Genomic DNA, 26809 nt, shown 5'->3' on the forward strand with positions numbered 1-26809 from the left:
CCGCTCCCGCGCCCCCCCGCGGCCGGCTGTCTCCCCGGGCGGCAGCGGCGGGAGGTTATCCGAGGTGACGCGCATGCGCGCTGGGCCGGCGGGCCGGCGGCCGCGGGGCATTGTGGGCAGTGTAGTCCCGGGGCCGGGCGGGCCGCGCACCCTCCGGCGAGCCGGCGGCTCCCACCGCGCTGCCGCCGCCGCCGCCGCCGCTGCTGCCGCCGCCGTCCTCGGCCGGGCGGGGCCGGGGCCGGGGCCGGGGCGGGGCGGGGCGGGGCGGGGAGGGGCGGAGCGGGCGGCGGGGGTGCGCCAGCCCGTGGCTCTGCGCGGCGGGGGGGCGGCGGGGCCGCCGGCTGCGGGCGGTGGCGGCGGCGGCGGCGGCGGCTGAAGGGCAACGGCGGCGATGGGCGCTGTGGGGTGAGTGACCGGGCGGGGGGCGGGGTGGGGGGGGCGGAGAGGCGGTGCTGGGGGGGCAGTACTGGGGGCACGGGGGGGCAATACTGGGGTACTGGGGGTACTGAGGGGGCAATACTGGGGCACTGGGAGGCGAGGGGGCACTGCTGAGGAGCTGTGAGGGGCAGCATTGGGGTTCTGGGGGGCAATACTGGCGCACTGGGGGCACGGGGGATCAGTATTTGGGGGCAGGGTGGCAGTGCTGGGGATGCTGGGGGGGCTCTTGGGGGAAGGAGGTGAGACCCTGGGGGTGCTGGGGCAGGAGATGTAGTGATGGGGGGCACTGGGGAGCAGTGCTGGAGCAAGGCGGGGGCAGGGGAGCAGTACTGGGGGGCAGTGGGGGGCAGAAGGGTAGTACTGGAGGGGGAGGAGGGCAGTACTGGGGCACTGGAGGAAAGTGGGGGGGACAGGAGGGCACTACGGGGGGCACTGGGGGCAGGAGACTAGTACTGGGGGCACTGCAGTGGGCAGGAGAGCAGTGCTGGGGGGCCAGGAGATGAAGCTGTGGGTGCACTGGGGCAGGAGATGCAGTGATGGGGGGCACCGGGAGGGCAGTACCGGGGCTCTGGGCGTACCGGGGAGGCGGTACGGGGGCACTGGGAGGGGCAGGAGGGTAGAGCTGGGGAAGACCCCAGTGCCCCTCCAGCGCCCTGGGGAGGAAGGGCAGAGGCAGGTGATGGAGGGCAAACGCATGGGGGAGGACCCTGCAGCGGGGAGCTGGAGCCCCGGGGGGGTGGGTGCCCCCCACAACAGGAGCACCCCAACCCACCCTGCCGAGGGTCCCTGTCCCCGCTGCAGGGGAGTGGACGGGGGCAGCTGGCGGGGTCTGTAGTGCCAGAGGGACTGGGCTGGGGGGCTATGGGGCAGGGAGGGGACACACTGCGAGGGCACTGGGGCCGGTGTGCCGCTGGAAGGAGGGCTCCCTTGTCTGGGAGGACATGGGCCGGCCGGCGGGAGCCGTGAGCTGGAGCAGGGGAGGGGAAGAGCACCCGGGATCCTTTTGCTGCGATGCTGCGTGCCGTGGCAGCGGAGAGGGATGCAGGCGTCTTTGTAGGGAGAGCAGCGCCGAACAGAGCTGCCGCCGAGAAGCCGAGCAGGCCCCTGGTGCTGATGTTGTCATCTGTGTCTCTGTTATGTATTATTTCCAGCTGATTAGTAAAGATGGAAAGAGGGAGAGGAGGAGGAGGAGGAAGGAACCTGGGAGGCTCTGGCCTGCACAGGAGCATTTATTCCCAGTCCCAGCAGCAGTACCATTACCCTGCCTCCTCCCAGGGGGGCTGCATGGAGATCCAGGAGCTGGCCTCCAAGAGGGTGGACATCCAGAAAAAGCGATTTTATCTGGATGTGAAACAGAGCTCCCGAGGCCGCTTCCTGAAGATCGCCGAGGTTTGGATAGGAAGAGGCAGGCAGGACAACATCAGGAAAAGCAAGCTGACCCTCTCCTTGTCTGTGGCTGCCGAGCTGAAGGACTGCCTGGGGGACTTCATCGAGCACTATGCCCACTTGGGCCTGAAAGGCGGCCATGGTCACCGGCACGAGCACAGCAATGGCAAAGAGCAGCATCCCCGGAGGCGACAGCAGCACCCGCCGCCTTCGCCTCCGGTGTCTGTCGGCTCCGAAGAGCACCCTCACAGCGTCCTCAAAACGGAGTACATCGAGAGGGACAACAGAAAGTATTACCTGGACCTGAAGGAGAATCAGCGAGGGCGTTTCTTGCGGATTAGACAAACCATGAGTAGGGGACCTGGCATGATGGGTTATTTTGGTCACAGCCTGGGACAGGAGCAGACGATCGTCCTTCCAGCGCAAGGGATGATTGAGTTCAGGGATGCTTTGGTCCAGCTGATTGAAGAATATGGCGAGGGGGACATAGAGGATCGCCGGGGGGGAGGCGATGAGCCCCCGGAGCTCCCTGAGGGCACCTCCTTCCGAGTGGACAACAAGCGCTTCTACTTCGACGTGGGATCCAACAGGTACGGCATTTTCCTGAAGGTAAGTGAGGTGAGGCCGCCCTACCGTAACACCATCACGGTTCCATACAAAGCATGGACACGGTTTGGGGAAAATTTTATCAAGTACGAAGAAGAGATGAGGAGAATTTACAACAGCCATAAAGAAAAAAGAATGGATGCCAGAGGGGACAGTGGTGAAGAGCAAGAGGGTCTTGAATAGAGTGCATTGGACTGGCCACCTGGCAAAATAAACAAAACAAAACAAAACAAGCAGAAATTGGTGAGAGGGACTGACCTATAGTAATTTCAAGTTGCCCCATTTTTTTGTAAAGTCCTTTTCTGGTAGTTCTTGCTAACTCCAGTATGTAATGTTATAGGAGTCTGGTTATCACGTTAAATTACGCCCAAAACATCTCCGTATGTCTTTTGAAAGTACCAACCTCCCGAGTCCGTATGAGTCAGCTGCTTCGAGTGTTGAAGACTATGGAAGTACGCTTATCAGCACAAAAAAAGTCCGGCACTCTGACCTTTAAATAGTCTAGATAAGGCTTGTGTTGCACTTCAATGTGATACAAAAAAAAAAAACCCAAAACACCAAACCCAAACCTGGAATGTATCCGTTTCTGCTTATGACAGGTTTTCCGGGACTGAATTCTGCCTGTACTCGGTCAAAAGGCTGAGCAGCTTAGCTGTAGGGCATTAACGACAAAAGTCAGCTTCATGTGAATTGCTGGTATGCGTATGAGGAGAGGTAGAGGTTTTAAAATTGGCATCTGCTGGTTATTGGGTTGGAAATGATAGTCTGTATGGGTAAAACCTCGATAACTGGTCAGACCTTAGTAGTGTGCTGGTGAAGTGCGGAAGACGTGTTACTCGTTTTGTAGTTTTGTGCTGACCAAATAACCCCAGTATCCCAGGATAGCGAAGCTCTACTCGAGTGCTAAGCTTTCTGAATTAGTGGCAATGAATAATAACCCACTCCTCATCTACATGTTCTGCCCATGTGAGGCTGCTGATTTTTTTATTTTTAATGCATTTGTCCAAAATTTCAAAATGTATTTTTGTTTTAAGCGTGGTTATGGGTTCCAGCAGCGGGTGGCTGTGGAGCGGGTATTTGGAGGTGGAGGGACCGCTGTGACTGGGGTGCCCAACTTCTCTCCCAAACTTGAGATTAATGCAGTTGTGATGTTACCCGTGCGAGGAAAACACCGGGGTGTTTTATTCCTGCCGCTGCGAGAAAGACCTTGGGGGGTTTGGTGCACCACTGGATTCGTATCGAAAGGCATCCCTCTCATGTTTACCCATAGTGCGTTTTGGAAGCCATGGTTAACGCCATGTCGGGTTTTCTGTTGTGTTGATTTTACAGGTGTTGTTGTTAGGAGGTAATATCCGTGCTCCGCCATCGCCCCCTTCCCACCCACCCAGCGCTGGGGCTGCCATCAAGCAATTCGACCTAATCACCCACCACCAGGTTTCAGTGTTGTCCCGCTGACGTCTCTGTAATGTAAATTTTACATCTCATGATATAAACTCTCTGCCTGGAGGGAAAATGTGTACAATTACCTGTTTGGGAGGTTGATGAAAGGTTTTGAAAATTCTTTGTTGTTTCTTAAAACATGAGTACTTATAACCTAAGGGGCTTTTCCAGCCTTTGGGCGACCAGCTCCTTCCCCTCCAAAACCAGTGGGAGTTTGATTGAGCTCCAAGTACTCCCAGTAATGTGTTGCCCACCTTTATGAATTTTTTTGAAGTAGGCTTTACTGTGTCTAACCAGATATTTATAATTGTTTGAATTGGTTTTTTCAAGAGTGGCCTAATGCACGTGGACCAGCTATTTCTCCATGCAACCAGTACACGTTTTCCTTTTTTAATCTATTGAGAAACATATTTATCTCCAACCAGACCATTCATTGCTCTTAGCCTGGACCCACCTGCATGGCCATGCTCACTCTAAATGCTATTACCTGTTAATGTCTTTAACCATAACAAGAAAAGTTGGGGAGGCAGGGTTGGGAACCAAGAGGATAATCTGGACTTTAGTTTGGGTACTAAAACTAGTTGATCTGTTTTAACTTAAAAAAAAAAAAAAAAAAAAAAAAAAAATAAAAGCTTGCACCAAAGTCACCAAAGAACCTTTAGGAAAATGTTACGGTTGTGACAAGAAGTAAGAAAGTTAATTTCACTGTTTTAGGTGATTCCCCCTTTAGGTAAAACCACACATAGCAGTTAGAGCAACCAAGCCTTTGGCTTAGTGTCAAAAACTTCCATCCATTTCTGCGTAGATCACTCTTTCAGGTACTTTTTCAACTCTCGGAGAGATGTTCTCACTCCACCACTTGAACAGCTAGCGGACCGTGATGAATCAGCTGGGGGTTAGGTGGAGTACTGGTTCATCGTCGCTCTTAGGGCTTTGGTCCCAATGGTTTTAACAGGTCAATTAAAAAAAACCACCAAAACCACCGTTAAAATAACTCTGCATCCTATTACTGGTGTGAAACCAGAGTTTAATGAATGAGTCCTTGATGCGTACGTTAGCGTATCGCTGACTGCTGCTTCCCGTCACAGTGCCTGAAGTAAAAAATTAACTTTTATTCCAACAAACCGGAGCTATGAATGTACAAACTTTTTATGCTCTCCTTCCTGTTTCTACGTGGCATTCCTCCCCTACAAGCTTGACATCTCCCTGTCCCAGCCTGCCTTTGCTTCAAGGGATCATAAAAGCTCCTACGTTGGAATTAACCCGAGTGACCGCATGTGTTGTAAGCGATCATGCCTTCCCAGTGTTCCTGTAGCGTTGGTGAGGAAAATACTTGCGATGGGCAAATCGATTGGAAGGGATATTTTCTTCACTGTTTTAAAAGAAAAAAAAGATGTGAAATGGCTTTCCTTATTGCTGAACATTTTTTTTAAAAACCCTTTGTCTTTTGTTAATTAATTGGCCTTCCGATGGCGTTAGTTTATTGTAAATATCACCCAGGAATTCAGCGTCTGCTGGCTGCCGGGTTGGGCGCGGTTCTGGCATGCAGGTATTCCATAGGATCCACTAATGCATTTACTCCCCCGGCACGGGATGCACCTTAGTATCCAAAACTGGATCAGGATCTTCACGTTCATAGCCCATCACCCATGGGTAAACCACTAGCCACGCGGGTTTCCACCAGGATGGAAAGTGCCGATGTTTGCAGATGTTGTTGTTGGAGGGTAATACAGACTCACTCGAAATGTAGCAATGCAAGACTTTAAAGGTGAGATTTGGAAACGGGTTCCTTGTTATTTTTGGCAGTGCGTCTTCAGCTTCCGAGGACGGCGATAATGTGGGCTGCTCACATGCAGAAAGGCCCATGGAGATGCTCAGGAGCACCAAATCCCTAATGCATCTTAAGTGTTTGTTCCTGATGCCCTGAAACTGCCATGTCCCTTAAACTTGAGAAAACACAAAGCTTATTTGCACTAGAAAGAACGGCCAAAAACAATCCTTGGGAGGACAGGGTGAAGAGCACCAGTCTGAACCTCTTTTTCTCATGAGAGAATTTCCTATTCAAGCCCTCACCTCTGTTTCAAAATTGTATGGTCCCGGCAGAAAGTCTGTCAGTTCAATAACTAAATTGTAATGCACTTTATATTGTGTAAATAATACTAGGAGCACATTTCTGCTCCCGCTCTGGTAAGGGGATGCTTTGGTAACGTAGTCTAATGCTGAAAGAAGCCGTCTCCTGCATGCATGTGTCTGTTAGAGACCTATCGTACTTGCTTGGTCCAGCTCCACTCTATGTTAGAGGAGGACAGGCACTATCTTGAGGATCCTCTCAAACCACCAGGAGTGGGATGATTTCTCTTTTTTAAAGTTTTTAAGCGATTTGCAGAGCTGCTGAGCATCCTCAGCTCCGCTGTCGCTGCAGCTCCTCGCCTCTTCTGCAAATTGGCCCCCCGGCGTTGCTGCTTTTCACGTATAGTCTTGATAAAGCTGAGTCCAGCAGCTTCTTCGTACTTGCCTTTCCCCGCTGCTGGCACAGAAGCTGGGGCGATCCCTAAAAAGCTTATCCTGGGTGGAAGGGGCTGCGGGGGCTTCCCCTGCCTTGCACCTGGTGGGGGGTTGCATTGAGTGCAGCCTGTCCAGCCAGCTTTCTCGGCAAAGCACAGAGACAGGGGCGTGCTAACGAAGGATCGGGAAGTGTTTTGCACTGGTGCGGTGAGGGTCACCCACCGGGTGTTCCGGAGGGGGTGGCAAAAACCTGCTGTCGCGGGTTCATCGCGTCGAGTCTGGATGACAGACTTTACCCAGCAAGAAGCTGCAGTGGTTATTGGTAATCTACTCGTCGTTGTAAGTGTTTCTTATCTGTATCCAATATATACAAGTTCATATTCACATATAGGCATTAATATATTTATGTGAGTATAATGTAGCCTGTAGTAGTTCGTAGTAAAACGATCTTATTTATCTGAAGTACACAGTCTAAAGAGGGGCCAGTTTTCTCCTACTACCAGTCTGGATAAACGCATTATTTCACAGAGAGATGGTTGCATGCTGTTTGTCACGGCCCTTGTAAGATTTCTGCGTATAAGTGCTCTCATCCCTTAGGTTTTCGGCAAAGCTGCAAGGGAATATGTAGTCAAAAGAAGGCAGAACTCTTCCTTGGAGGCATCATTGAGGTGAGGTGAGAGCTGTAAGGAAGAGGCAGCTGCAGGTACTGCTGGCCACATCGTGTTTCAATGCCATTTTACAACCCCTGCCTTTGCAAATCTCTGGTACCATGTTCATAAAATTCCAAGCAGAAGTATTAAAAACCCCTGTTATGCAAAAAAAAAAAAAAAAAAAAAAAGCAAGCAATTACCAAAATTAATGTCAACACACTTTCTTTTCTGCTAAAGATGTCTTAGTCTAATGATTGCATTGTTTTTCCCCCTCCCATGGCCTATTGAAGTGACCTAAACTCACAAGGAAGGGAGTTGGTAGTGGTTAGGAGCCTACCGCTTGCTTGTCTTGCAGCCCTTTTAATCAAACATGGTAATTTTTATAGCAGAAAAAGGTTTATTATTGTGTTTCTATTGGGCAGATTTTGCACCAGGTCAAAAATTAATTAGTAAGTGCTTTTAGTTCCATGGCATTCCTACTTTTGCTGTACATACAGTATATATATATAATTTATAAAATAATTATTCAGGAAGAGTATGCCTTCTGTTTAATTTTCTATGCTGCTTCCTCCACAATTGAGATGCCCTGTATTTTTCATGACTTGACGTATTGTGATGTCTAAAATTCACCTTTCCCCTCCTACCCCTCCATTCCTTTCAAGAAAAAGTTGTATTTGAAATAAGGAGTTTATCCAAGTAAGAGTGGGAATAAAGGCTACCCTTGACGTAAGCTACTTGCATAAACGGGGGCGAGGCTGTCACCCCATGGCCTCTGCTGAACCAAATCGTCCCTCCGGCGCTGATCCCGCCGGTGTGAATGGTGGTATTGGGGAGCAAAGCTTGTCCGGCATATCCGAGATTGCTTGGGAGAGAGTGATACGTCCCCATAGACACCCAGCAGGCTGGGACCACGGACCTTGTCCCCTTGATGGGCGTGTTGGGGATGGCTTGAGGTGGCAGCAGGTTTAAGCTGGCCTCGTACCTGCAGATGATGCCATATACATGTTGTTTCCCGGCTGTAGGGCATAGTCTCCACTGGGCAGTGGGTCTTTCATCTTTACATTATTAACACTAGCGTGGTGATGTCTTCTGTTGAGCCCTCTGTCCTTTCCCTTCCATCTGGAGTCATTAAAATTTCATTGCGTAGATGCAAAAGCAGGCAAATTTGAGCACCTGGAGAAACAAGATTCACCCGTTGGGCTTTTTTCTTCTGGGTAGCAGTGGAACCCGTGCAGGACCGTGGCTTGTGGGGAGAGTCTCAGTCGCCCTCCGCATCCTACACGTGTGCAGTTCGTGATAGCTGAGCCCGTCAGTGCTGCAAAATCACGGCTGTAAACATTCGGGGGTGATCCGGTCTTGCCTAAAACCGGCTGAATTCTGTCATGGCCACAGGAAAAAAGCCCCGGCTAGGGGCCAAGGTGCTTCTGGAGTTGCGTGTTTTGGAAAAAGCTAAAGCCAAATCTTTTGCCGCTCTGTTTGTCCAAAATCTGCAGAAACTTTCATGGGCTGACACCAATTTTTCTTCCTAATATTTTGTCACGCCTGTGTTCATTTTCCCACCTGTACCTCCATAAAGGCAGCAGTATTTTAAACCATTGAGGTAAAATAAAACATCAGGAACTCCTGATAGATGATGTAGATTAAAAATAGGTTTTCCAGAAATGTCAAAGCATAAATTGAGGTTTCAGAAGACGGATGTTGTTTTGGCATTTCTGTGATGATGTAATTAGATCATTCCTTCCACATGCTGAGGCATTATCAAAAATGTGAACCCACAGCCTTGGGGTTCTCTTATATACATGAACTTCTGTAAAAGCGTACGCTGGATGTGTACCTTCTGGCCTTTTCATGCTTGTTGGACGTGTTCCGTGTTTGTACTGTATCCAGAGGTACTGGCCTAGCCTTGAGGTGCCTGGTCACCACCCCAATAAAACCATCAGTAATGGTTTGCTGATTCATCTTCCTAATTTGATAGGCTACCTCAAAATGCTTGGGGTGACGTATGGAAATTGCTAGTTCTGTGCAGAGTAGCCACTGTAAATAAAAAAAAGACATATTACATCTTTTAGGTGTTTCAGACCCATCCTAGGTACTGGTATTCATCAGGGCAGGGTAGTGGCTCCTGCCTTGGAATTGTTGGTTGGTGATGCAGCCGGTCAGATGGGTTTCTTAACCGCCATGGGGGAGATCCATTCCAGAGGCAGAAGGAGTTTGTGTCTAGCTGTTTTTTCATCTTGATCATTTGCCACACAGATTAATTGGAGGAAAAGATTGCCCTTTGTGTGGGTTGCTGGAAGACGACTAAAGCTAAGGCTCTCTGCCCAGCCCTACTAAGCACAGGGCTGAGATAACATCTGTGAATTTATATGTGACGCAAAAATTAAAATAGAGAGAAGGGAGAGAGGAATATTAAATATACATATATGCATATATATACTAAAACTTGTAATTTCCCCCCCTGCTTCTAACAGGTCCTTCCCTCCTGAAAAGTTAAAATGTTAGCTGTTGTCTTTTCTGTTTTCCGTGTTGGAGATGTTCAACATGCAATATGAGCAGGGAGACAGATTTCACAAGCAATATCAATGCACTCTGCTATTAACGTTAAATCTTTACACTACAAATCGCGTGCAATAGAATCTGCATTTCAAAACAGCAGAGAGTATGTGAGATAAAATACACGGGTTAACCTCAGGCTCTTACAAGTATTCCCATCTGGTCGTTGTTCTGAGCACATGTTGTTGGCACGATGCGGAGGGAGAGGGGGAGTAAGAGCAGAGATAAAGTGCTTCCCACCGAGGCAGAGGAATGAAAAGGCAGGAGGGGGTGGAGGGAAGCGGGGACAAGATTCGTGCTCCAGGGAATCTGGAAGCATGATGTTGGTGTTGTCTGTGGTAGGAGGAATAGGTGGCACCATCAGCTCTGTAGTCCTGCGGAGCTGGGGAAGGAGGCAGAGAGCCTGGATCCTAACGCTCCTCTCGGCAGCCAGGGTAGGTCTCTTTGGCTGGTTCTCCTTCTCCTTTGGGGCACATCTGTCCAGCAGTGGCACACTCTGTAAGCGCTGAATCTTGCCGACAGACCCGTCGGGGCCAAGTGAGACCGACAGATGGAGTTACTGCTTTTGCAACTTGCTTTTCAATACTCAAGTGGCTTGGCTCTTACTGTGCTGGGAGCTTGCCCAGGAATACCTGCAGAAGCTTAGGGGAGTGTACAAGTGTTGGTGGCCTGTAAAGTTTGCCAATGCCATCCCAATTTATGGATGCTTGCATGAGTTTCTCATCGGAGCCTTGCTCTGCACGCTGCTCTGCCTGCCTCCTGCTCCAGGAACTAGCCAGGGCTGTTTGACAGAGGGTTATGATCAATGGGGCAGCTGCTCTTTGCCATCGCAAAAGAAAGGTGTTGGTGAAGGTTGGAGGGGATCAGAGGGCAGGAAAGCAGCTTTTAAAAAACAGACTCTGTGCCTGTCTTTGCAAAGGGGTTTGTGTAATTTTGAACAAGACTCTTCTCAGATGATCACCACTTGTATTGCTTTTGTTTTCCCGGGCACTGGCGTTGGTACTCTGAGGTCTGATGTGGAGAAGCAGTCGGTGTTAACAGCTGTTGAAAGCTTGTGCCTTGAACGAGTGAAGTGCTGTAATAATTGCGAGGACTCTGGAAAAGCTGTCAGTATCTCAAGCTGAGCCTCCTAATAATGGAGACTGGATCACTTTGGCTTTATTCTGCCTTTGCCTATGTTCCCTACAGATAAAACGGTGTGAATGATACCTCCCTACCTCAAAGGGGTGTGATAAAGACAAGTTCATTTGGAGTTAAGAGTTTTGGTGACGATCTGGTAGTGATCAGTACTGATGATCTCCAAAAACAAAACAAGAAGAAATCTGGTGTGAAACATACTGAGTAGATACGTGTGCAGTGTTTGGAAGGTACACGTAGGTACGGCTTGGACTGTGTACAGACTGATGAATGAAAAAGAAACCTATATGCTGGAGGAGGAGGGAAAGTTGTAAGAGATTGCATAATTAAGCTGTCTATGCATATGTCTGAAGCAGTTGGAATTAAGGTTACTCAGATAATCCTTAGTTCTGGCACTTCCTGACCTTCGATTGCTCGCTTTTCCAACTTTTTTTTCTCCGCTGTTGCGTATGAAGTTGTATCAGTGTACTGTTCGATAACACCGGGTTGTTGTTCAATAGATTTGGGTTTTCAATCCTGAATGGAGTCTCACAAGCCTTGCAAGAACTCCTCCACCTCCAACTTCCCTTCCAAGAAGGAGGAAAGACCAAAGAAGTCTTAAGGGCGAGGAGGACAGGAGGACATTGTAGGTGTGGTATTAAAGGAGACCGGGCCGGGACCCCAGGAGAACACCAGGCGCAGTCCCCCGTTCAGAGCTGGGACTAGCTAAACCTGGTCCGCTCCTCACACTGGGTTTCAGCCGGGCTGGCGTTCTGTAGTCTGCAGAAAGTTACAAAGGAGTAACCTACCTGATTCTAAACTTAAATTTCCAAGTACGAGGGTGCCTCTAATGATACATTTCAGGGTCCACACAGCAAAAAGCATCTATATCTTTCCCAAGTTGAACAACATGGAAAAAAATCTGCTTGTTTACATCTCCAGTGATGGATATTCCCTCCTTCCCCAAGCTGTTTCAGTGGTTCACCCTGCTTACTCTCAGACACTTTTCCTGGTGTCCAGCCCCTGCATCCCTTGCTTCCATCTATTGTTTTTTGCCTTACAGGCCATGCTCTCAAGAGGAGTCATGGAAACAGTTTGTTCCCTTCCTTGCTGCAGCTCTTTTACATAATTAAAGATGGTTGTCAAGTCTCTTCTGCATCTTTTTCTAAGCAAATACAAAGCTTTCCACCACGGGTAGTTTTTAGCCCTCATCATGTTCTTGTTGCTTTCTGATGAGTCTGTCTTTTTCTTGAATCCAGAATTACAGAATCCAAAATCGGGAGAGGTATTTTCACTGTGATTTTACCAGCTTCAGGTGGAAGAATTGCAAATGGTACAAGGGTTTCTGGGTTTTTTGGAACCTTTGCATACTTGCTGCCTCCAGACCAGTTTGTAACTCTGTGTCCTCCCAGGTCCTCTTTGGCAGAGCTACTGCCAAGGCAGTCATTCGTCACTCTCTGTCTGTACTGTTGTTCTTGTCCTTCTGTAATAGTTTTAGAAAATCCAGACTATTAAAATACACATTTTCCACACATTTTTTCAGTAAAAATCTTTTCTATATGTGATGGGGTGGCAGAACACAGTCTATCATTCATGCCTCTGCTTATTTCTGAATGGGACGTAGAAAAAGTGTCCCATCAACAGGCATTCTCCTAAACATTAAATATTCTCCTAAATACTAAATATTACGACGCTTTCCCCATCTTCACAATAGGAGCAGCAGCTCCAGCACTAACAAGATACCTGTTTAAACACAACCGTAAAGAATGCATCTAGTGACAATATAAGCTCCTTGTGCCAATTTGTTTGGAAATACAGGCTTTCCTCTGTGTTCCCACATCTCCAGGGATTGTTAGAGAAAAGTGTATTTCCATCACACAATAATGTGAATAGTCACCAAAATATTTATGTGGACTTTGCTAGCTTTAACTAGCCCTCCTCTCTGCTCATGCTGCCTCTCCTGCTTCTTCTCCTACCATGGTCATCTGTGCTCGTGCTCCATCTTCCCCTCCTCTGACATCTGTGGGCTCATGGTTTTCCGCAGCGTTAGTTTGGCATTGCTGTTACTTGTCTCTTACAAATTGGGATCTCAAAGCAAAACTGACCAGCACTCGAATTTCAGCTTTTCACAATCTTTCAGTAAAACACTCCATAGAAGAGCTCATTCTGTTTTGAACAGAGTCAGAGCATCAGGTCATTATCAGGACCTGGAGGAAAAAAAACCACCCAAGTAAGCAAGACATTCAGCATTGGCATTCAGCCCCAGGTGGTTCTGTCTTCCACAGGGATGTCCTTCCATCCTCCAGAGAAGTTCCAAGCTCCTCTGTTGATTTCCTGGGTGGAGAGCTGCACATTATGTGGCTCAGAAAGCCTTCCAGCTACCCTGCCTTAATGTGCTTGTGTCACCATCTCCTTCCTGGTTGTGCTGCAAGCAGTGCCCACCCAGCCATGCCAGATAACTGCCTCAAGAAGTCTGTTTGTTGGGGGTTTTTTTCCCAGCTCCCAGAAGCTTTGGCTGCACTGAAAGTTAATTGGATTTTCCTTAGCAACATTTTTATTGCGAGGAGAGCTGACAGTGTTGTGTAGGTATAACTACAGAGAAGTTCCCCCTGTTCGTGCAGGTTCTCACACTGCTCTATAATCACTCGACACGTATAGCCGAGCACTTTCCAGAAGTGCATTTAAGCGTATGACTAACATCTGTCAAGCAGCAGTTGCTCTTTCTTTCTTCCCCCCTCTTCCTAGGGGAAAAGCTGAATGTGTCAATGCAGTCCTGGTATTTTTAACATAAATTAATTATCCCCGCTGTTCTGCATTACCACTGTAAAGGGTGAGCTGAAGCACGCCGTGTGCTGAGAGTGGCAGACCCTGATGGCTTCGCAGCACAGGAGCAAACCTGAGGGCTCACGGTGGGCAAAGTCTGGCATTTGCATCGCTTCCACCGCTTCCGTCGGTAATTGGTGTTGAACAGGAGCTCTTTTGTCTCTGGAAGTTCCCCTTCAACTGCTGCTGTTTTGCAAATGGTCGTTTTTGCTTGGAGCGTAGCGTGAAGGAGTTGGCTGTGCTGCTGGGCGGTTGGGAACTGCCTGGTGTGAAAAGACCGTCTCTCCTCTGGGAAGCTTGCAGGGGGAACCTAAAGCCCAGAGACAGCACGTAGGTTCAGGCAGAGGAGAGGTGGCGGAGTGGTACCCCAATTCAATGAAACTCAGTATGCAGCCGACAGATGTCTTTCTGTTCGGGATGCGTTCACGATAGTTGCTTTTGCTTTCCTTCCAGATTTTTGAACACGCCCAAGATCTTTGTAGCACTGGTCGGAACAGATATTTGCAAGGGAACTGAGCTGCCTCCGTCTCTTTGCTGAGATGCCAGTAAACTCTGGAAAGAGTTTATTGGGCTGGTGCCACTTTTACAAGAGATTTTCCCATCCCAGCTAGGCATCGCAGCAGGGATGAGCAGGGGCTGTTGACAGCCAAGAACAGAGGGCAAGGCTTTGATTCAGTTCTTTGCAGTAGTGTTTATCCGAGATCCTCTAACATAGTGCATGCCGAATGCTTTTCTTCTCTCTTCACCTTTCCTGGCAGGATTATTCTAGTGTGCCTGTGCCTAGCAATTAGTCCTCCAATCCAGGAGGGATTTTGGAGCAGACAGCTGTGTTTCTCTGAGCTCCAATGCTTTTGCAAATTCACAATGGTAAATATCAGGGGAAGAACTAAGCCCAAGGGCCAGCCCTAAAACTTTGTTTGACTAAACCGTTTATGGGTTTCTAGCTTCTAAAAGCTCTCTGACCAGGGGGTTCTATCAGCTGGTGTCAATTTAACATGTCCGTCTCCTGTTCCACCCCCAATCATGAAAAATTATTTACTTTTAAGTCCTTTGAAGCTGTAGTGTTGATGCGATCACTCTCCTTCCTGTCTGAGATATAAAAGGTTTTGTTGGACCCTTCCCAAAGGTCGTGTGCACATCACTGTAGTTAGTGGTGAAGTTTTTTTAATTTAAGCATTTTTAATAATCCACCCCCCCCACCCCATCTCCCATCCTGGTAACATTAGGGATAGTTTTTTGGCTCAAACACTTACTTATAAAGCTGGGAATAGGTACTGTTTCAGGAGGTGAACCAAACCTTGTGCCTTTTATCTCAGAGCATATCCTTTAAACTGGCATCTTATTTCTTGCTCTGTCTGGTTGCAAAACATGGAGGTCACTAAAGCAGCATGGGTAGCAACCCCTGTTGATGTTTATGTGATTCAGTGTATAGGGCCATTTTCCTCTGGTTTTGCTTACAGGGCCCACTGCTGGTTGTGCCATTCCTTTTGCCAGTTTGACCACTAAGAGTATTTATTGTTCTGGTTCATGTCTCGTGGGCATCCTGGCTGAAGAGCCCTAAATAGGGTTTTTCCTCAGAAGTTCACCACCTTTTTTAAGCACTTGCTTACGAACCTCTCTGGAAATGTTGTGCAAAGCCCAGACGTGCCTCGGTTCCCTCCATCCCCGTGCATTTGCTAACTGCTGCAGCCGATGTAGGACAAAAAGATGCGTAGCTAGTTATATTTCTCCCAGGTGGTCCTTTTCCTCTGTGTCTATTTTGGTACACTTTGGCCTTAACCATTGCAGGGACAAAAGGCATCCTGTTCTGCAGCTCTCATCTGCTTCTGCAGCCGTTGCGTGGTTGGAGGGGCTCTAGGAGATGTTAACTAGGTTGAGGCAGGTTCACGTGGGGCTTGAGGTGATACTGCAGCAAAGGAGTAGTTATTTAACCATACAGCTGTTCATTCCCTCTCTGATCGTTCTCACGTCGAGTAGGGTTGCGTGAGCCAGTTACCTGGGGCAGATTTGATGATGTGCGTGTCGTAGGCTAGCTGCTTCCTCCCCACGGCTAGTGTGCAACACCTCGCTTGTAGACAACGTATGACAGCTTCCCCGGGGATGAGCTTTACTGTGTCTGCTACAAGTATTGCTCTGAGCTTGGGCTCTTGCTTCTCACCGCAACTCGATGCTCTGCCTGGATCCTTTGTTATACCTAACCTTAATTTTGTTTCTTTGAACACAAAAGTAGGCTGCAGTCTGGAAGTGTGCATCTTGAGCTAAACATTGCCAGGATTTCATCCTCCCCAGGACATTTAGATGAGTTGCACAATAATTAGGAGTTGCCTTTTTTCCGCAATGCGTAACAGCAAGGTGCTTCCACATCAGTTTGGGAATCGACCCAAGGGTTTGATGTGGGTTAGTAAATTCAAGTATGTGGGATGACCATACCCACAGCTAAGTAGCAACCAAGATGTTAAGATAAGAGCTGTACCTCTGCCAGCTCTCCCATCTACTTGCTTACAGTCCTGCGCTGGCTCCGGTTGCTGCAGTGGGTGGCGATGCAGGGGGCCACCAGGACCAGGGACCATCAGAGCCCACACATGGGACCTGGGTCACAGTGGCAACAGAGACCTGAACTAGTCAAGGGACCACTGCCCACACGTTGTATATCACAGTATAACTACAAAGGGAAGGTGTAAACAGCTTTATTCTGGGTACCGCAGGACCCAACCTATTGTAACCTTCCTTTTTTTGCCTCATGGGACTTCTCACTCTTGCCTGGTGCTTAAGGCAGCTGCTCTGGAGAGTGTGTGGATGTTTCTGTCCTGGGATCGGCGTGTGCCAGCGTGCAGTCTGCATGTAAGCTTGCTGCATCCCAGCCCCTGTGCTCGGTAACAGCATTTTCTGCTTACGCCAGCACAGTCATCCCTCAGTGCTGTCAGGGTGAGCCTTTGAGTTAACAAGTGATAAGTTCCTTTTAGCTATCTTATTAAAAAAAAAGAAGGCGGCGGCAAAGGAGGGAGGTGCTAGAGTCACCTGATGAACCTTTTCGTGGATGCTGCCATTTTTTTAACTGTGGGTTATCTTGGTGAAGGCATATTACAGACCCTTTTATTTTAAAACCAGCTTAAAACAGTCAGTTTATTTGGAAGTGCGTGTTTTGTGCTGACATGTGTGCATCCCCAAGCAAACCCACAATCCAGAACGTAAGGCAGAGGTGGTGTCCATTTACTCCCCCCTGCAGCAGCAACCTGCAGTTTAACCTGTTGCTTTTCTCACCTCTTAGGAGACACCCTCTAAAGTACGGATAAACCTCTCTAAACATGCTTATCCCTTCTCAGACAACCCACAGCCACACAAGGTTTCAACAGCAGCCCATGGTTTCTGAAAGCTTCTTGCCATTTCCAAGACGATCTAAGAATGGGAAGGCACTGCAACTGCAAACCTGGCAAAGATGCAGTCGCTTTTGCTGGCTAACCTGTAAAGGAAAAGATGTCACCCCCAAAGTATTTCTGCAAGCTCTGCAAAAGAGGAACAGAAACATAGAGGAGCAAGCTCTTGAGGCAGGAGCCAAAACGTAAGAGTGAAGACTGAGCCATAGCTTGGACTTTGCAGGCTGTTTTGGAGAGCATGGCAGCTCTCTGGGGTGGCCTGGTCTGCCACCCCTGTTGCTCATCTCTGAACCTCCTCCTGAGCTAGGCTCTGAAGTGCCCTCCTCAGAGAGGTGCAGCCTTCTCAGCCCCTCTGTGCCACAGGAGGAGAAAAGCACCAGCTGGAAGATCCTTTTAACTTCCTCACCTTCTCAGGCTCTCCACAAAGTGAAGTTCATCCTCCTCCTCCATCCTGCAGCCCTTCAGCTGTTGTAATAAGCCCTAGAGGTGCTCTCTCTGCTTGCTCAAAATCTACGCCGACCTCTTCCTTTCGGCGAGGCTGAAGATGCTGTGCAAAAAGCAAAAAAGCAAGAAGCTAAGGCATGGGTATTTTTCACTTGCCTCAGCCTAAACACCAGCCTCCTCCAGGCTTTCAGTCTTCCAAGAGCTTCCCACCTTTCCAGCCAAGCAGTTTGTTTTCTAGAAGAAGAAAAACTGGTAGTTTTGTGGTAGCATATCTGGATTCCTCTTTTACTAGTGAAGGTATTTTCTCCCTCTCCTTTGAATTTCATATCAAAGCAGATACTAATGTGAAATAAGAGTTGTCATATCAGGAAAGGGGAGATGACAACAGAGCATTCCTCTGCACAGGGCTTGACGCAATTTGAAGCTGCTTGTAGAAGACTGGCTGGAAGGTAAACTGATTTGGCCTAAAAAAAGCTGGTGCGGTTAAACTTCGTTAGTGATTCTTCCGTAGATGGTCCAAAATAGCTTTTTTGTGACCTGTGACCTCTAGGAAAGATAACTATATATTTTATCTGCGATTGAATGTGCAATTCGTGCTGGCAGAAAGGCAGAAACTTTGGTTCTTTAGAAACCATCTCAGGATGGCACTTACTGTCAAAAACATTGCATGGAAACTTAAAGAAAACAAATGAAAAATCACACATCTGAATCGACACCAGGCGCGCGTTTGCAGAGCGTTGTGGCTGAGCTAGCCAACCACGCTGAATTCTGGTTATACACGAGTTGTAATCCACCTTTCTGCCTTCATGGCCATGCAAAACTTCTGATAAACATGTGTGTACCCTGAGAAGGGGTTGCAATTAGACGAGCCAGGAGCTCCTGTGTTTGCAGCATCCTGCTTTGTACCTAGGCTCGATCCATTGACTGCGGAGGTGTCACCCCGCGCTCCCCCCCCAAGCAAAACAGTCCCCTCTGATCTTCGCGTGTCGTGTCTGTGCTGCAACTCCCATGCAAGGTGGTAGGGGTGCATTTCAAGGGCAGTACTTGGTCATCAGCTGTTGTCTAGGATGCTGCGGCTTTTGGTACAGCAGGAACAAAAAGATTTCTGGTTGAATTTCAAATCAGGAGATTGTTTTCTGCCAAGCTCCCCACCCCCACTGCCATTTCAACTGTACGTTATTCTCTTTTTCTTTCCACTGGTCCTGTTACGCGCCGCTCAACAGCTGCTGCATTTAATCCCAGAAGCTGTAGTTGGTAGCGAGCAAAGTGATCTCCATATAACCTCTATCTTACTCGTAAGTGTGCATTATGAAGCTTAACCGATGGTAATAAAATGTTTTGCTTTCAACATGCGGTCCCAGTGGTCCAATGTTCCCTTCTTCAGGCACCATCATTACAGCAGGGCGATGAATTGGAGTTATTCTGCTACCCTGCAGGAACGTGCTTCATAAAGCTGGACGCAGGCATCATCGACGTCTAGCGACGCGTGTGGATACCCAGCAAGAAGAGATGGAGGACACCGAGCAGAGCATTTTTTGCAGCGGCGAGTTGGTGGTGCTGGCATCCCCAGGTAGGAGCAGCAGCTGTGGGCACAAGGTCCCTGTGAATAAATTTGTCATGTAGACACTGCTCCCCTGGATGCATTTGCTCTTTGATGAAGATCGTGTCTTGATGGTCAAGGAAAAACTGCTGCAACGGGAGGACTGCCAGAGGTGCTTGGTGTCTTGCTCAGCTGTGACTCAACTGTGCAGGTTCACGTCTCCATGAGATAGTCTTGCAGTGCAGTCTTGTCTTAGAGCCTCTTCAGGGACTACGGTGGTACGTGAGGGAGCAGAAACAGATTGCATGCCTGCTTCTTGGGGTATTTTTCCATTCCTTTCACAACTGTTCTGCAGGTTCATGGTTTTATACGTGGCTTTTTCTTTCCTGCATACAAAAATGGGCATTTTTATGTCATCCTGCACGATGGATATTTTTGTGCGGGGCTGGGGGAGAAGATGCTTCTCCTCCACCTTTAAGTAACTATGCAAAGTGCAGAAAGTCTGCATTTGGAATTTCATTTTGGTTTGCACATCATTGATGCTTTTATTGACAGCATCTTTTCACTTATAAATAATTTAAAGGTTGTATGATTTTCCTTCTCTAAACTGAAAGCATGAATTTCAAAGCAGGGATCTCCAAGCTTCATTTCTGTGATACAGTGGGTTGCATTAGCCCTACAGCTGGGATTTGTTGAACAAGACATGGTTCCCTATGCTTGAAGTTTATAGGGTTTAGTTTCAAAGCGGAATTTCCCAGGCAGAGTGCCCCCAGACTGGTAGCAGTACATATCTGAATATATAGCTTTTTCAGGCAACAATAACACAGCCTGTTTCTGGAGATTGCCATTTTGTAAACAAGCTTCTTCTTGAGCAGCACAGCTAGGACTACAAAAGATGGATGATTATTTCTTCCCAGAATCAGTCTTCTGCTGCAGGATCTGGTTTTTGTTGCGATAATTAGCATAGAATTAAAAATGGCCCCGCATCTTCAGTTCACATGATGACTCTGATACCGAGCGATCTGGGATCGCGTTTTACTCGGCAAGAGGCTGTGTCTGCGAATCGCTTTATTTACCACTGGAAATCAGCATTTAATTGTGGCTCACAGATATCTGCAGGCTTCGACGCAGCAAAAGCCTCCGCCTCCAAAAATAAAATGTTGCTTCTAATAAACTTTCAAATGAGTTATTTTTTGGAGACTGGACAAGTTGCCAAGAATATTTAGGTGAAAATCTAGCGCGCTGGCTGAAGCAGGATTTTACAAATACCTTTAGAACCCAGAGCGCAGGCTGAAGGTGGCGTCACAGGCTAGCACGCAGCCTTTTCTCCCAGAAAACCTGTTACAGCTTTTCTTTTTAAAAGTTTCCACAGGATTGCCAGTCCAGGTGGAGGCAGAATTGCAATGAGTCTCCGACGTGGCCAATAGTGTGTCTTTAGGACCAACTAAAGCAGCAAAAGCACAACATGATGTGTAAACTTCCTTGTGAGAGCAGTGCAGGGAATTACTGTGTGATTTGGTGCAGCATTCTAGCATTGGATTTATTACCCACTTCCAAATCATCTGCCAAAAATCCTTACTATTGGAAGAACATGTTATGAAAAGACCTGGAAAATGAGCAGGTTTGGTACGGGAGTTTGCAGGCTGGTAAATCATCAGTACATGCAAAGTTTTGGTTGAGATCAATGGTACTTAAACCAAATGTTATTCCAGGATCTACATATAGCACATGGTGATATATACCAGTCTTGCAAGATCAGGCTTGAATACAGTCCTGCAAGATGCCTCTTTGCCCAGCGTAATGCTCAACGATTGCTTTTAATCCCGCAAGACTCCACCATCACTTATGATAAAGCCGTGGCGTGCAGGCTGGCACACTTCTCCCTGTCACGCTCGCTCTCCTTTGCTGATGGACTCGCTTCTCGCTGAGTGGCAGGGCCATGGCCACATACACGTGCGTGTGTACTTTCCCCAGACCTTGCTGGCTTTGGCAACGAGACTGGATATATCACTTTAGCACTTTTTTGTATCTGGATTGTGGACTGAGATGGTTGCCTTTCCCCACCGTACGCCTGCCCTCCTCACTGCGGGGTACCACCAACCTCACACTGTCCTTTTCCAGCTCCCACATCTTTTCCAGGCTCCTTTCTTTTCACCTGTATGTCTGCAAAAGTGGATCTACATCCGTAGCCCCTGGATGCCTGACCTTGCTTTTTGCTAGTTTAAATACAGGTCTTTGTGGCAGTAGTGGAAATAAGTGATTTGGGTTTGTAACTCTCCCCCCCTCCCCGGGTATTAGTGTTATCTGCTTCTGAAAAACCATCTGCTTGCTCCCTGGTTAAGAAGATGTCTGCGGCTGTACCTGAAGCACCACCCAACGTACCCTGCCAACCCCAGCAAGTCAATACTTTTTAAAAGAGCTTTCCCTGTAACAAAGCTTTGTGCCCGGCTCAGACCCACCAGATACCGGACAGCCAGCTGTTGCCTCGTACGACACCTGCAAGAGTTGACAGTGATGCAGGCAAGGCCTGGGGAGTCACTTAATGCTATTCAGTGTCCTTTTTTTTGGGGTGCTTGCTGAAACATTGTGAGAATTCAAGGTCTGGTTTCCCATTTTTCATTTCATTGTTTTGGGAGACACCTCCCCCTCCCCTGTTTTTGCAAGCACTGAGCTCCTGTGGTGAGGGGACAGCGAGCACTGCTTGCAAGGAGCCACTTCCAGCCTGGGGCGAGGACTGGGACCAGCGCAGACCTTAATGGGGAGGTTTCCTGCACTGTTTCCAGTGAGAACTTGTTGCTTTTCCAGCATGAGTATAAAAGCAGGGTTGGGCTTGCAGCTCGACATGAGGGAACAAAAAAGCAGCTGTCAGCAGCTGGAATAGGCAGCGGGGCAGTCAGTGGGAAGCGCATGTTTAAAGAAAGAAAGGGGAAGTGCCTGACGTCCATGGGGCTGAATCCTCCTTTTCCAGCCTTTTTCCAGGAGCATGCTGATCCAAAGTCCTTCTCTGGAGCCTTTTCCTTCATGAAAACAAAGACGGGACATTAGTAATGTCAATGTTTACTAGACTGCCTTCACTGTCTTATTCTTGCATTAATTGTCCTTGGACTGGTAGGGTGGTGAAGAGAAAAAAGCCAGCTTAATGCATAGTCAGAAAGCTTAAAAAAAATAATAAAAGCAAACCACAAATAAATAGGTAAATAGGCTAACTGTAAGATAGCGTGTAAAAGGAGGCAGCCTGCGGCGTGACTCCTCTGTAAAGTGCATGATAAGCGTCGGCCGAAGCTTGTTGCAGACACGGGGCAGGGTTGCTTTTGCTAGACTTTGAGTATCCTAGTTGCAAAGACTCGTAAATGTTCTGAGAGACTCTTGGTTTTGGGGTGGTTTATTTTTTTTTCTGTAAGCTGTGGCCACTTGCTTTCTGAATGGGTTTGTAGTGATGGAGTTGATGGAGCTGTTCTATATAGTAACCTAAAAGGTGTCAGTCGTTTGCTCTCGTATGTGTTCACAAGCTGAGCCGTAGCATTATGCATCTCTCTGCGATGGTGTGATTTGAAGCACTCTTGGTGTGGCATGTGCAGTTGCAGTGCTGTCTGTTTTTAATTTCACCCTTAACTATACCCCCACGTTCTACCCGTGTTTCGGACACTGAACCAAACCGACTTTGAAACTAGCACTTTAAGTACTAGTAGTCACTTTGCTTCTGACTCGATTGAGCACTGCACTTTTGTAAGTACTGTTAGCACTGAGTTTTGAACTGTTTATTTTCCCCAGTCTATTTAGCCTCTTCAGTGTGGTGTTAATTACTTAGGGGCCATCAGAAGATAATTTCGAGGTGTATGTGACCAATGTCTGGTGCCTGACTTCCATTACATATGCTTTAGCGATTTTATAAATTCGGGTACTAAACCCATCCAAGCTTATTTTACACAACAGAATGAACATCTAAATCACTGATGTCCAGGCAGACGTGGTGTTGTAAACTTCGAGGTCATCCAGAGACCCAAGTGCATGGCTTTTAGAAACACCAAAGATACAGAAGTCTCAAAAAGGGATCAGGATGGTGCAAGATTGTCTGATTTACACTTGGAATTGAACGGACCACAGGATGCAATGCAGACCTGGAGTGAGAAGCGTAGGGCAGACTCTCTTGTCTTCGGTAGGAGACCCCCGGTCTGCGTTTGCAGGGTGAGTCCATGGGACAGCGGAGTTAAAACCAGTCTGAGATGCTGGTATCAATAAAGACTGCGCTCAAGCCATTGCAATAAAAGCCATCATTGTGCCTGTACTGAAAGTGCTGTTGAGATTGATTGTGGGCTTAAACTACAAAAGATATTTTTAAGTAAAAAGACTTAGAGATGATTTAGAAGATGGAGCATAATAACCCTGGGGTTTGCTGTTGAATTTGAAAAGCAGAGTTAGGAGTCGGTCAGGTCTCGTGTTAGGAGGCAATTCAGATGCACATCGCTATTCTTGTTAAATTCCTGTGGTATTTCAGTACGGCTGGTCAGGGACCAGAGCTCCCTTGCCAGCAAGAAATCAGTAGGGTAGAGTTTGTAGTAAACATAGTCATAAATCTCTAGGATTTGAAATGGGAGCGATGATCCCTGGGATGCAGAATAATCTGGGTTTTGATGTCCTGAACCATCCACTCTCAATCAACCGATGGTGTTGCGCTTCTTTAAAAGCCCTCGTGGGTTTTCCGTAGTAGCAAGTAAATCATGGTGGTCATGAGGGTGCTGCGTTTCCTTCACACTGGGGTATCCGCACTTGGGAATCCTGCTCATCCTCATTGATGAGCCAATAGTCAATCCGAGTCCTCTGGCAATACTCCTTGGTGGGAGTTTCTCCCCGGTGACACTTGATGGATAAACCCCGCCATTACAGCATGATCAGTTTGAATGGAGAGGAGTGAATTAGGTCTTCTCCTTCACTGCTAGCAAGCAGATATGCTGGAAATAACCTTCAGCAACAACAACAAAAAAGTGTCTTGGGTTTGCTTGTTGCAGCGGGTAAAGTGTTTTTGCTGACCAGCTCCAGTTTTGGTGGCTGGTTTTGCTTGGGTTCGGGTCAAGCATCCTTCTTCAGTGGGTTCGTTCGGGTATTCAGTGGGAACTGAAGGTAGTTAAAATACATGAACCTTGAACAGCCCAAGGTATTATGCTCTTATATCCTTGATCGTTGGATTTAAAAATGGAAATGTAAATAGAATCCAGAACTTTTTCTTTTTTTTTCTTCTTTCTCCCCCCAGCTAAAATTACCCTGCAAACCTAGCTTTAAAGATATAGTACCTGGCGATGTTGCTGCTGTATCTGAGCCCCCCAGAACGCTAGCAGCTGAGGGGACAGCCTCTTCAGAAGGTACCTCGGTGACTGAGAGCCTACACTCCACTTGCTGTCACGAGGATATAGGTGTACCCCTCAGAAAATTCACACACCCCCAGCGAGCTCACCGTTCTCCTTGAGTCCTTGGAAATTAAGCTCGTTGAGAAAGGGGGATTTGGAACAAATCTTTTTTCTTCTCTCTCTTTTTTTTTTTATTATTTTTATTTTCCCGCACAGGTGTAGTTTTTGCTCTTTTGAGTTGGCATCTTGTCCTTTGGGAAGGTAAAAGTAAGTGTTTTCTCCTGCACGGCACACGTGAGGCCTGAATGCAAAGCCTAGCACAGCACCTCTGGCTTTGGAAGGACCTTTTAGGCGGAAAAAAGCTCTTGTAGGGATTTTTAGTTGTTTGGATTTTAAGATAGCTCATGGGAAGCGCATTGTAATGGCACACAGGTGATGTTTTATCGACCTTTTCTTTTTCTCCAAGGGAAACGTTTTAATTTGCCGTGATAGTTTAGAGTTTGTTTCCTTGAAAGTCTTTTTGGACCCATGCAAATGCCCTTGAAATGAGTCAAGTTTATCAAAATAAATTGTGCATTGCAGGAAGCAGTCTCAAAATGCGCACACACCCATGCACCTATCCGCGTGTACGTGCATGTGTGTGTGTGTGTATACATATGGATAGTTATCTTATTTCCCCAACTCTTCCTCTTTTTTTGAGGGATTGGTTTGTTTTTTGAGTTTGTTTCCCCCGCTATCCCCCCAGGATATTAACCAAAAGGTGTTTTAAAGTCATGGCATGAAAACTCCTAAATGTAAATCTGAGTACCATGTGATGCTAATTAACAGGTTTATCTGAAACTTTATGTGATGCTTAATATTTTTCTTAGAAAGTTTTGTTTAATGTTAGATCATTGTTCTGAAGGATGTTGGTCCTACTGGCATTAAACTAATGGAAATAAAATGCATGTGTTACAAGTGTAGAAACGGTGAAGAATTAAGTGTGAACTTACTGTACGATACTGATTCTGTTTTCAAACAATCTGTTTTGCTGTTCAGTAGTCGACATATGGAAATGCCAATGTACTGTAATTTAGCACTTTTCCAATGGACCCTGTTCTCACTATGCCTGAGGGAGGAAGCGGGTTTTGCTGGGGGCTGTCTGAACTCAACCTCTGAACCCTTTTTTGCGTGTTTCAGCACCAGAATTGGCCAGGGGGGAACTCAAATTTGAGGTTTGCTCATTGGTTCGGTGGCTGGCATGGGGCAGAAGGGCGGTGGCTCTCCATTTCCCTGTCCAAACCAGGACGATTTGGGTGAAGACCTCGCTGTGGGTGGATGGACTGGCGGCAATCCTGATCCACCAGCACATCCGCCTGGGAGCCAGGCTAGGGATGGGCTGTCTGAGCTTGGGTGGGACGGACATGATCTGCAAAGCAGCCAAAGCAATCTGCAGGCCCTGAAATTAAAAGGCAGAAGGGTTAAACTACTGGCCACCTCCCTCCAGCCCAAAGCCTCCTTTCCTAGTGTTAACAGGGTGCAAAGTGTTACTTGTCATGTACTGTACTGAAAGGGTTAATTGATCAGTGACTGTATTGTACTGTATGAAAACTCATGAATTGCCTTGTATTGTTTCTAATGGACTGTACCATGTCCCCCCACCGCCCATTCCCAACCCATCCCCCGGTTTTCCAAATGACGCATGTTATCAGTTAGGTCCTCCAAACTCTCTGGTGCTAACTCTTCCGTATCCGATGGTGCTTCTGCGGATGCTAACTGACGACATGCCGAAACAGAGCTTGAAGTTCACGTCTTTCTTGTCTGTATCAAGTCGACACACACACACACACATGCTCACGAAAAAGAAATAATGATAAACTTGAATTTGTTTCAAAGCATCATTGACAATCTAATGTTTTCTATGTCTGCTTTTATTTGGGATGGCTTTTCTAGAAAGCAGCACGCCAGCACCTTCGCACCAGGAGGGGATTTCGCCCTGTTCCTTCGGCATCCGAGGTGAGCTGCTCCCTTGCTGCCTTGGTAGGTTCAGCCCTGGGAGGTCGGTCCATCAGGAGCCAGTCAGGAAGAGGAGGTGCAGGTGCCTTCAAAGATACCCAACCCTAAAAAGCAACTGGCATCCCCGTGACCATCTCGGAGGGGATGAACCTGCCCCTTGCTTTGTGGCTTTTTATGAGAATGGAGGCAGAAAATTGGAGTCAAAGGGCAGCTGGAGCTCCCAAAGGCACCTCCATCTCCTCCCAGCATCACCCATCTCTGCTGGCAGAGGAGCCACCTCCCAAGCCTGAGGTTTTGCAGGTGACACCACCTCGGATGGTGTGGACAGACCCATACCCTCCCAAACCCCCTCCTGCCCCCACGCGAGCTGCTTTTTGGACAAAATAAAATCTGACTATATTTTATATCGATTTGAAAACAAAGTCTGATATTTACCCCTGTTCTCAACTGAATTTGCATATTGTTGTTTGCCACGATATTTGTTCTGTCTTAAAATAAATTTGCTTACTTGTGTAGTCTTAACTGTCTGCTCTGTTTCTTGTAATCAGATTTATCGCCACTCCAAGGTGCCTGCGTGGCGGCTGTCCTTTGGTCACT

The 26809-nt window shown here is 47.7% G+C and overlaps 1 protein-coding gene across 9 annotated transcripts; it reads left to right on the forward strand.

Moving 5' to 3' along the window:
• Window positions 1–279: 279 nt before the first annotated feature.
• Window positions 280–26734, forward strand: PURG (purine rich element binding protein G). 9 transcript variants are annotated; one of them, XM_080409261.1, is made up of 4 exons: window positions 280–405; window positions 1590–2433; window positions 16841–17076; window positions 18720–26292. In XM_080409261.1, the coding sequence occupies exons 2-4, from the start codon at window positions 1603–1605 to the stop codon at window positions 18784–18786; spliced, it is 1134 nt and encodes a 377-aa protein (XP_080265387.1). In that variant the 5' UTR covers window positions 280–405; window positions 1590–1602; the 3' UTR covers window positions 18787–26292. The 9 variants fall into 9 exon arrangements, with proteins under 9 accessions (XP_080265387.1, XP_080265393.1, XP_080265392.1 ...); XM_080409267.1 differs by lacking the exon at window positions 16841–17076 and having other exon boundaries at window positions 282–405; XM_080409266.1 differs by having other exon boundaries at window positions 282–405; window positions 1590–2414; window positions 16841–26292.
• The last annotated feature ends 75 nt before the right edge of the window (window positions 26735–26809 follow it).

The sequence above is a fragment of the Falco punctatus genome (genome assembly GCF_963210335.1).
Source record: "Falco punctatus genome assembly, chromosome: 1".
In the NCBI taxonomy this organism is placed as follows: Eukaryota; Metazoa; Chordata; class Aves; order Falconiformes; family Falconidae; genus Falco; species Falco punctatus.